Source organism: Lottia gigantea (genome assembly GCF_000327385.1).
Source record: "Lottia gigantea unplaced genomic scaffold LOTGIsca_28, whole genome shotgun sequence".
Classification (NCBI taxonomy): domain Eukaryota; kingdom Metazoa; phylum Mollusca; class Gastropoda; family Lottiidae; genus Lottia; species Lottia gigantea.
Window position 1 is genome coordinate 1,092,551 of NW_008708898.1, and position 11,625 is coordinate 1,104,175.

Here is an 11,625-nt window from a genome sequence, read left to right on the forward strand (position 1 = left end):
AGAATATGATGGTTATATTAATAGAGCTCTAGTCGGTTTGTGTACAATACTGGGATTATTCATTACTACAATCTGCACAACTGTTACACCGAAACACATTAAAAAAATGTTGACATACAACAAAATGCCAAAACCTATAAAACCTTGACACCTTTCCTAGTCTAAGTCAATCTGTATTTTACCTCACACTTTTTTTTATTATTTTAGATTTGAAACGACACGTGCCAACAACCAGAAATGATCATGGATAACATAACGAATGTATGGAAATTTAACCTAACCAACAGTTCAACCGCAGGTTCGGATTTATCATTTGCTGCAGGCCTACCGGAAGTGATATGTTTCAGCTTTATATTTTTTGTAATTGGGATAGTAGGAATTGTGGGTAACGGATTGGTGATGTATGCGATTCTATGTGATAACAAGATGCGGGCGTCTGGAACCAACTTACTGATTACGAACTTGGCGTTTGCTGACATCTTAATAATGATATTTGGTATACCAGAAATCGTCCAGTTTATGATAAACAAAGGTTGGATATTAGACACTATATCGTGTAAAACTAACAGATATATTTTAGTAACAAGTTTATATGGATCTGTATTAACATTAATGTCTATCTGCATAGAACGGTAAGTGTTTTAGTACCACCAATCTTGTTACTACTTATTTTGGTCTGTTTTGCTGGTTCGGTAGATAGTTAGAAAATTACACTACTAATACCACTGGCTAATTTGCTGACATTTTACAATATCGCTGATAAGGCTTCGTAGAAGCAAGGTCAATCCAAAGCCAAGACGGTCCCATCAAAACTCTTGAAGATACTATCTTCTAAATGACATCTAATTTCGTGCAATAAGGCCAAGAGATCTAGACCATCCTCCTTTAAAGTGCAATATCGATGTTTTAAACTTTATTGACTGTCTGGATTGATTTTTATATTACGCTAAAAGTATTTTGACTGCCCTCGGGAGCTCTCTTTAAATATTTAATGTTTACGGACAAAATATTACTTTTTTGAAAATCGTGTGTGGGTTATTGGAAGATCTATAGATTTCCCTTGGAATAAATACTTCAGCCTTGTCCATCGACAATAAAACTATAGAAAATAATACAGTGAAATCCATAAGAGCTGGGCAAACAACTAGCGGCTGAATTAGACCCAGTTATACGATTTCTTAAAGTGTCTGTGACTTTCTGTTTATACATGTACCTATTTTATCTGAAAGGTCATGCTGATTAGATTAGATCACGTTTGTATTAAAATACTAAATATAAATCATAAATCACCATCTAATGGACGGTTTGAGTTTAATAGCGCACGAAACGAAAAGAGGAATAGAAGTTATAGTATATGATTTTCTAGTTTATTGACCTCAATTTCAGTTATCCATTTCAATAATTATTGCAAATGTGAGTGAATATTTTTTAAGTATATCGATGTTTAAACAGAAAAAAACTGTGTATTGTTGATATGATATTGTTGGAAATTGGAATGTACACATTCAAGGGAATTTGGAAAATACCGGCATCTTTCAGTGAATAGTCGATTTCGGCTCTGTTGACGTTCAAAGGAACAACATCGACGCCGTCAATCAAACTCAATGATATTGATAAACGTTTAGGAGTGGAGCTTATATTTACATTCTGTTTATACAGATATAAACCTAATGCACTTGATCGCTGTTATCCATCAAACTGCGTGATACGTGTAAACGGAATCGTGATTTAATTATTAAAATGTAAACATATACACGCTTTACTTGCTTTATTTGGGGAAAAGGTCCATAAACGTTAAGATAAGACCTGGCCTTAATAAAAAAAAACAACAGTTCCAACTTATAATTAATCTAGGCTCGATCTGAAAATTACAGGAAATAGACAGAATGCCAATACAAATAAAATTGTGTCATAAAATTTTTTAAATCACTTGTTGTTTGGGCGTGAGAACTTCCCGTTTCTAAATATCACCTTGGGCGACCCTGCTTCCGGTGTAATTAACAAATGTAGACTAAAACCGTACAGATTGTGGGGCCAGGCAGGATGTGCTTACTCTTTTAGATACCTGATACAACTTACCATAATGAAATACTTACTCACTTATTATTTATATACTTCATTAGCTGCTACCAATTTTGTCAATAGGTTTTTAAATTGTTTTTTTTTATGGCAGTTTGTATGCTTTGAAAATTTAAAAGTGTATATCTTGTTACCCTGACCTTCAATAACCTTGAATCGACTGTTCTTGACCTCAGCCTGACCTCAGCTTGACCTCATCCTGATATTGTATGAAAAACTTCCGGTTTTTTAGCGCACCGAAATCTTACATTTTTTGCAACTTTGGACGACTATAACACATTCTCTAATAAACACAGGGGCTTGTTTTTTTTTCAGATTATTAATGACTTTAAAATTCTCTTTATAATGATTTATGGCAATAATGCATGAAAATATTTTGAAATTTTTTTTGAAAATTTCAACTCCAGTCAAATGCATTTATTCCACATGTGGTTTACATTATTAGAAACATTCGTAATTCTCTCTTTAACGACATTGACACGGATGGTTTGATATAAAATTCATATCATTAAATTTGAATAAATTCTAAATAATAAATTAAAAGTTTTGATTTTATCTCATAGAGTCCTAACGTATCAAAATGATTGGGATGTTCAGCGTGCTATAGAACATGGGTAATAAATCTTTTGTTTTGAACTTTGAATTGTCAAATCAGTGAGTAATTTTTTTAACCATTATAAAATTCATTTATTTTTTTGAAAAATGTTTACATTCAAATTTGAAACATGTATACATTTAAAGCTGTGAATTCGCAAGTTATTTAACCGTTGCAATTTTTTTCTATCTTGATTAGAACTCAAATTACGAAATAATTTCTAATAGTTGTTCAATATGCACGTGTTTCTACAGGAGAGTATCTTTTTCAAACCTAAATAAACATACGATGTAAATTGGAGATTACACTTTCTTTCAACAAAATTTGGAAACCCTTCATTTTAAAGACTGTCACTGGCTCATCTGGGTAAGTTGAGACACTCTCCATGTAATTTAACATAATATGCTCTCTTGCATTCTGAGAATTTTTAAGCCAATTTAATGAATGTTTATTGAAGATGTAAATATCAAAGATGAATTCCAGTCATATTATCAAACTCCTATCGCGGGTGACAAATCTGATAATTTACGTGTGTTGTTTTTGTCAATTGATTAATTGAGAGGTTTATCGTGATGCGGTATAAATTAGTTCTATTATTTTTTACAACTTGAGAACATTGAGGTAACATTTCTGGAGTGTAATTATATAACTGATTTATTAACCAGAAACCGTAAATTTTTGGTTTTGTTCAAAAATGTGTAGGCTTAAAAGCACCGAAGTTGAAAGTTAACACTATTCAGAAATCCATGGGATAAGGTCTCGTTGCCTTGCTCTGAGCTGTTCACAGATAGATTTTTGTGTTCCTTCTACAATAGGAAATATTGCTAGCAATTTCATATGTAACTTATCCAGAGAGAATACCAAGTACATGTAAATATTTTTTATTAGAATGCTGTAAATGAGAGTGTGAAATCCATGAAATCCATTGGAGTTTAGGATCATGAATATTGTATATTTGTTGTGAATTGGAATTGAAGATAAAATGCATGTAAAAGTAATTTGGGAGAAAAAATTGATATTTTTGTAGGGTGTCAAAGGAAACTTTCTTTTATGGCATTTGGCAACTATCGGTAGTGTCCGAAAAGCCGAATATGTATATTTTTAAACGCTCTGAAAACATTCAACTTGACTATAAATGTCGAGATTTGTCAAATGTATATGTTGTAGAGAACTTTCACATGTACCTTTTAATTTTATGACAGATATTCTTTGAGAAGGACATCTTCAAAATCTCAAGCCATTACGAAATTCGTACTTATACCTGAACTGTAGCAGCCACTATTCGTGTATCATGGTGAATTGATTAGATAAAAATGTGTACAAGAAAATAGAGCCAATCAGAGGTCTCGACAGAAGTCTGTAGATGCACAATGCTTATGTTGCTGTTGGGTGTTCTGATTGGCTGTATTCTCTGGCAAACATTCGCAGCATTCTGTGATACAAGGATAGCGACTATTACAGTCAAGGTATAAGTACGAAGTTCGTTATAGCTTGAATTGTGAAGAAGGGAAAAGGAAAGGGATAAACAACCGCGTGTGATACAAGTTGTGCTTTTGTAAAAAGTAAAAAATATTCAGGAGAAAATTGTGTAAAATTTTATTCCTGTCATGCACAGTGGCAGCCTAAACTATCCCAGCAATTTCTCCTCTTTCTCCCAAAAGAAAGACCATGAAATAACAGATAAATATTTGATAAATAAAGACAAAGCATAGATGCACCAAACACTCCCTGGAATTAAAACACGTCTGATTCAATTTTCTTAGATACATTTTGACAGCCAGCATTGGTCGTGTAACCATTGATATAATTACGTAATTTTATTTGTTGCGAATGGGATAACTCTGTTTTGTAGAACATGTCTTAGAAAATAAAGGAAAGAAATGGAGAAAGTGATAAATTAAGTTGAAAGAGAATTGTTAATAACCTTTAAGCTACTTTGTGTAGCTCAACATATGAAGACAAAAAACTGTGTTTCTCAAGATGGGACTTAGGCAATGACCTAATCTAGAAATTAAAAATAGAATAGATTACCACAAGTAATAATATTTCCATTTTGTCAAAGTAATTTCCTTCTATTGACGGCGTCTGATTAATATGAGAATTACTATTTACCGAATGTATTAAGATAGACAATGTAATTGTATGGAAAACGTTCTTGACAATGCCGTTAACATTGGCAATATATTATGAAGTGCGAGTTATTAAGTCAGCTGCCTTAAAGACACATTATGTCATATTCCAGTTCATATTTTCAGTTTGATTTTCAGAAATATTAGATTTGAAGACAATTTTATGTAATAAGAAAATCGAACTTTGTTGATCAAGTGATAAATGTCCAAAATAGAGAATGAAATAAATTTCTGCACTCAAGGAATTGAATTTCATCCAATATTCGTTAATGGCAAATAGCTAATACTAAAAAACATAATATTTTCCTTCCTGTCATTATGACATGTTATTGCCTTAACATATTAACAGATATGATTTACTCAAAAATAATAATTGCACTTTTTCCCCCTCATTAGTTTATCAAGGATATAAATCATATTTCAATAATCTTTGCAGAAAAAAATGTGGAAATGAAAATGAAACGGATACGGCACTGTTGGTAATAAGATCCCAATCTGATGTCGCTGAAAAAGATTCCACAAAAATCTAAAACACAGAGGCGTATAGTTCAGTTTTTTTCCGCCTTTGTAACGATGTCAGTGTTACTGCAAAGAGTACAGACAGCTTTCTAACCATGGGCTTTAATCCACACTAGTATCTCCTATTTCATCGATTGAAAACTCTAGTTTCTTTAGTGCTTATAAGACAAAGATGACGTTTGTATCTTTTGTAGAAACATAGGTAGGTCTTCATGGTAGATTTTATCCTCACAATCTGCCAAAAACACACCAACAATTACACTCTTACACAAAGCACCCACTGTTCGACGCACTTTTGTTAGTCGGCATTATTTCCTCTAGTTAGTGATGATTGTGCTATTTATATAAATCGACCACCTTCTCGCAGATTTGCAAATCACTTTCTACCTGTTATGTATGCTATATTAGGACGCTACCTACAGCCAATAATGGTTTTTCATTTAAAGAGATGTGGTTATTTAATTATTACCAAAAGTTATTTCCTTGATTTTTCATTCAAATTAATTGTATTGTACTCGAAGCCGAATATCCATAATAATAATTGGTAAATTCAAGTAACATAGGCGAACGTTGAAATTGGATTATAAACTTTATGGTCGACGTTTACATCGCCACAATTTTCCTACTTTTAGAGCCTATTTCATACTAAAGATATTGCACATATAATTTGAAAAAAATATTGTCTTTCCTGACTTTTTATACGCCCACATGGAAATGTGGACGTTAATTGCCGTCGCTCCTGTCCGTCAGTCCGCCCGTCAGCTGGTCCGTTCACATTTCTTGTAGGCGCGATAGAGGCTACAGTATTTATGAAACTTGGTAGGATGTACATATTGATGAGATGTCGGTTAAGTTCGAATTTGGTAATAATCGGATGAACAGTTTCAGAGTCATTGCCCTTGACTTAGTAAAACCGCGTCAAATTTGGATTGTAGACACGATAGAGAATACGACATTTTATCCGATCTTGATGAAACTAGTAGGTATGCATGTATATATTGATGATATCTCGTTCAAAATTGGTAAGAAGCGGATGAACGGTTTCGGATTTATTGCTCTTGTGTGTACAGCGATGAGACATTTTTCATTTTTGAATTTGATGATAAATTGATGAACTATTTCAGGTTTTTGCTTTGATTTATAGATGATTTTTATAGATTATTTGAAAATTCATTAGTAAGCCACAAAAGATTTTGTTACCATTTCTGACAGCTGGTATTGGGCGTATGTTACCTGGCTATCTATCTTTATCATGAAAGTGTTGTGCTGAGACAAAACTTAGAAACGAATATTATGTTTAGCTAAACATGTTTGGTCAGGAGGCAGTCTATTGATCCCTCTATGTGCACAAAAATTGTGTTAGTATATATATATTGAACTTTTAGGTAAGGCTTTTAAGGCCATTTCGCCCGGTTTAATGGAGTCTACGTTAATCATTGTAAAGTAAACATTTGTGTAGTTTCCAATTAAAGACTGTCTAGTTATTAATGAATGAACGTTAAGAGAATAATTTATTTCCTTAAAAAAATTCCTAGCACATTATGCGATTTAATCGACGTTCTAAATTTTTTTTATCCAAACACTAATTTCCCCTGGGCTTCAGTTTTTACTTAAATTTAAATCATTTGTACGCAATCTTTCTTTTTTTCTGCCATTAAGTAGTTGTACTTTATATTGAAACTGTACTATCTTAAGGTTACTCCAGTTGCTGTCCACGATCTAATTAGACATCATTATACTCAATATTTCTAGATCACTATACCAATAAAAAAGCTCTGCATGTAATGCAGTGAAACATGCATTATTACAGCTTTCGAGTTAATCTCGGAAGCTGTATTGTTATCGTGAATTTTTTAGTTTGTATTTTTTTGTTCATATTGTTGTCAGAGAACCTAGCAAAAACTGTAATACTTAGAACATTTTTGGCATTTGGTCAGACATTCCAGACCGCGGAATTACCCTTTGAATATATTTCCAGACATCTGACTCCAACAGGAAATGGTGTAGCGGAAAACTCCTTAATTTTAAAAATCCGCCATAAAATGCATTATTTTTGTTCGATTTGCCTTAAAATTTCTGTTTGTATTCTTGAAAAACAGACTGCTGTTTTAGAAAATCCTGATTCGAAAATTTTGTCACTAACTTTTTGTAATGAATTTTGTTCAAAATTCTGACTGTAATTTTTATTCCATATTCCCGAAACTTGGTAGATGGGTAGAAACCAAATTATCAATTATGATTATGCAAAAACATTTCGGAAAATGGTTGAAAGTGAACGAAAAAGGCCGAAAATCACAAAAATCAGAGTATTCAGACTATGTTTCACGGAAACTTGCAAATTTGTAATTCAACAAAATTTGCACCATCAATATTTTCAGTTTGTACCTTTGTCGTATATGCAAATTCCTAACCGTTTGGCTGTCATCTTGAAAAAAGCAAAAATCTTAAAAAATTAATGCGGACTACATTTTATATCCGATTGTTCTCAAACTTTAAAATGTAAGTAAGAAAAATACCTAGGTCCTCTAGAAGCATTTTTTTTAATTTCGACTTTGTCTGTGCACAATTTCCTTTCAAAGTTTTTTCTACCAGGCCACATTTCAAGTAGTAAAAACTTTTGACCACGAGCCAACCCCCATCTTTCTACTTCAGCATCTCCTTTAACTGGATTGACATTTGCGATCCTGATTTTGGTACATAACCTCTTTATTTATACGACTCTGAAAATGGGTAATTTGCAAATTTTACGTATCTTCGGTGGATTATATAACATGAACTTTTTCACCATTAAATTTCATGTTATTGTAATGCTCCTTTATTATGGCTTGGACATACAGTAATGGTACTAATTCTGGATTGCTATTGGTCCCAATGTCAACATGAAATGTGTGCAACTGAAAATAAAGTTTTGGGGTAGTTTTAACGGCTCCATCACATTGTACTTCGGTGGTCTTACACAGTAGTTTCAGATTGTCATCTGTAGCAAACCCCATGATGCTGTTTCCTTCTGTGGCAAAAACTAGAATATCCTTTCCACTCAAAGTTGTTCTAAACTCCAGAACAATATCTTCACTAACAGTTTGAACTGAAGGTAAATCAGTGTGAAAACGTGGTATATTTGTATATTTTAAACTGTTAGATAACCGTGAAATACGTTAAGTATCCCTTAGGAGAAGACACCATCTTGGAGTACCATTATGGCAAATGGCAAATTGACATTAATAATGGACTCCAAATATTGGACTCTTGGTCATTTGCCAAGTAAATGTGACCTGTTATATAAATGTATTCACGATTGACACGGCTTCAAATAGTATGTGAACACTAGTTATATACGATGATGTAGGTTATAGCATCGATCTTATTCCTCAATCATATTTAGGAAAAGGTAAACTGGGTTAGAATTAGAATATTATTCTCTATTATGTCAAAATTTGATCAGAGTAGTTATGCCATTTTCAGAAATAATGCATTAAATTTTCTTCATAAACAACACTAGATTTATTAATATAATACAGCCAAGGAACGAATATTTCTAAAAGCCCGGTCAATACTGTCATCCTTGTCATTAATAACATTAAGCAATGCAAACTTATCTAGTGCCCTATTAAATCCAGAAAGGGGGTCTGGGGGCGCTCAGATGCCACCCACGTCTATGAAACTGATGCCACTGAATGACATGAATCCTGTATTTCGATTCTGAAATACTTGAATGAGCCATAAGGGAAAGGGGAAAACTGACTTATAGGCATAAATAATCAAATTGTAATCCATGATCACAGTCCAGATATACGAACTGATATAAATAAAATATCAATTGTTTTCCAGGAAATTTTAAAAAGGGAATAATATTATTTAACGAACAGGTATATTTTTTATCAATCCTGAACTGACATCTTGGAATATTTTCTATGTTTGTTTTTATGTCATGTAATTTGAACTCATGTGACGTATATTATTGCTTGAGTTGATGTTATCGTTTATGTATTTTACGTTGGTTAATGTTCTCAAGCTTCGGTCCTCGTCCCGGTGATCTAGATATTTCAATGTTAAACACGTTTTAGAATTTTATTTGTAAAATATTTAATTGTCTGTCCTGCAGTAAACTTATTTGTTAAGAAGTGTTAACCAGTGTTGAGCTAATTTGGTATTCAATAGCTGATTATTACTATGTTCAGATTAGTTCACTTCTGCACTATCCTTGTGTCAAATTTGCATTTTATCTTCAGTGAGTAAAGTTTCTTACCTTACAGTGTTTTACTTGGGTCAGATAACTATGTGTCTATGTGATTTTAACTATCATTATTTCTGGTCACGTTGCTTCAAATTATGCCGGGAAATTAAGCCTAACTTGTTCTGGATATTTTTCATGATGCAATGAACCTGTTGATGAAGGTTTAGTCTACCAGCCTGACGACAGAATAATTGGATCATAATATTGTAGACTACCAGATTCCTAGTTTTCTCCATGTAGCCAGTCATATTTGATAGAGAGTTCTGATTAAAACCTCAACATCTCTAATTATAAACAGTAATGAATACATGAGATATTTAATAAGTTTAATATAAGGAACGTAACGTGACGTCCCTACATTAGTGACACAGTTATGACTGTATAAAGTCTCCTATACAGGCGACCGATTATCTTATTATAGATGAAGACAGATCTTCGTCGGCATTAACCCAACAATTTATTCTCTAACGACCGCGATTTCTCGCCTCCTTGTGTTCAGTTGAAAAGCTTCATTAAACAGACTAAAGATATATCTAAGAGAGGGCATACATGTGAAATTTTGTATTTTATGTTGAACGCTGAGTACGTAGTAATGGCCATCTATTGCAATCAGACTTGCGTAATTGTTAATCTGAATCGTTTTGTTTGGACTCGCACATGATTCATTTTAAGACACATCACAGTAATTGCCATTAAAAATCTAATACCGTATCACTCTACAGATTTTGTCAATTTAACATTGATTGAATTACAACTCATTGAACTGTACCTTCCAAATACCACCGCCAATTACACGAGATTGGTCAAATTCTTACAGATGATGTTGCTCTCAGACCTGCCTCGTCGCTCCTTTAAAGATATGTTGAATTTTACTTATTTTGGTTCCATAATATTCGACATTCATTTTGAATAACAAGAAGAGAATCGAACTTGTCCACAACCAAACACTTTCTCTGTATTTATTTATACTTATGTTTTCGAAAACATTTTAGGTCAAAATATGGAAATAGATCTTATGCTTCAAGATATTTTAAGGTTTGTTTTTTCTATTTCCAGGTATATTGGAATAATACATCCTATAAAAGCTCATATACTATGTAACAGACGACGAATCGTGGTTGTGATAGCCTTAATATGGCCCTCATCGTGTTTAGCAGGAGCACCAACTTTAATCTTTAATCAAATTTTACCAGGACACCCCAACCTACCTGGATTAAAATACTGTATGTTATCATTTCCACAGAATCCAGATTTATATTTTCTTGTGTTTAAATACACAGAATTCGGATTATTTTATGTTTTTCCATTAATGATACAAGTGGCGTTATATTGTATTGTAGCCAAACACCTATTTATGGGATCTGAAAAATTACACCGGCGTTTAACAGTGCTGGATGAAAATGGTTTTGCTAAAGAGCGATCGTCTGAAGCGGTGCAAGCTCGGAAAGGAGTAGTGAAAATGTTAATCATGAGTGTTGTGGTGTATTTTGTCAGTTACTCACCTCACCAAGTTTTGTTGGTATACAATACCTTTAATCCTAAACATTTTCACGACAATTGGACATTTAGAGTGTTTGTGATGATAATAGCCTACATCAATTCGGCTGCCAATCCTATTTTATACAGTATATTTAGTCAAAACTTTAGAACAAGTTTTCATAAAGCGTTGTGTAAGTGTAAACCTCGTCGTAAACCACGTCGACAGTCGACATTCAGTAATAGTTCGCGGTTTGGTAGAATGGCTAGTTTAATTCATTCAGCTAATACCGATGTCTGAAATATTGAATATCTTCTAAATTTATCATCTCAATAAAACCTTTATTACCCAGAAACCTTCCGCTTACTACATCTTTCATGGACTGAGGTAATTTGAATAGAAAAATATAGTCCCTCTTAAAGTATTACGTCAAACTCTACAAGACTCCATTATTTCTGCTTCGATTTTCTCGTCTATTGAACAGAGCACTAATTTACTGTATATTGTGTTTATTAAAATGAAAATGCACACTTTCCGTCTAGTGTATTAGGCTCAGAAGCACTTAATAAAGATTATATTTGAAGGTTTATGC

At 33.0% G+C, this 11,625-nt stretch overlaps 1 protein-coding gene across 1 annotated transcript; it reads left to right on the forward strand.

The window, feature by feature from the left end:
• Window positions 1-336: 336 nt before the first annotated feature.
• LOTGIDRAFT_72565 (hypothetical protein) lies at window positions 337-11,204 on the forward strand (the record flags this gene model as incomplete). The annotated part of the gene is made up of 2 exons (XM_009056461.1): window positions 337-632; window positions 10,613-11,204. Coding segments are annotated over 2 exons (888 nt in total), but the record flags the coding sequence as incomplete, so codon positions are not given.
• Window positions 11,205-11,625: the final 421 nt, after the last annotated feature.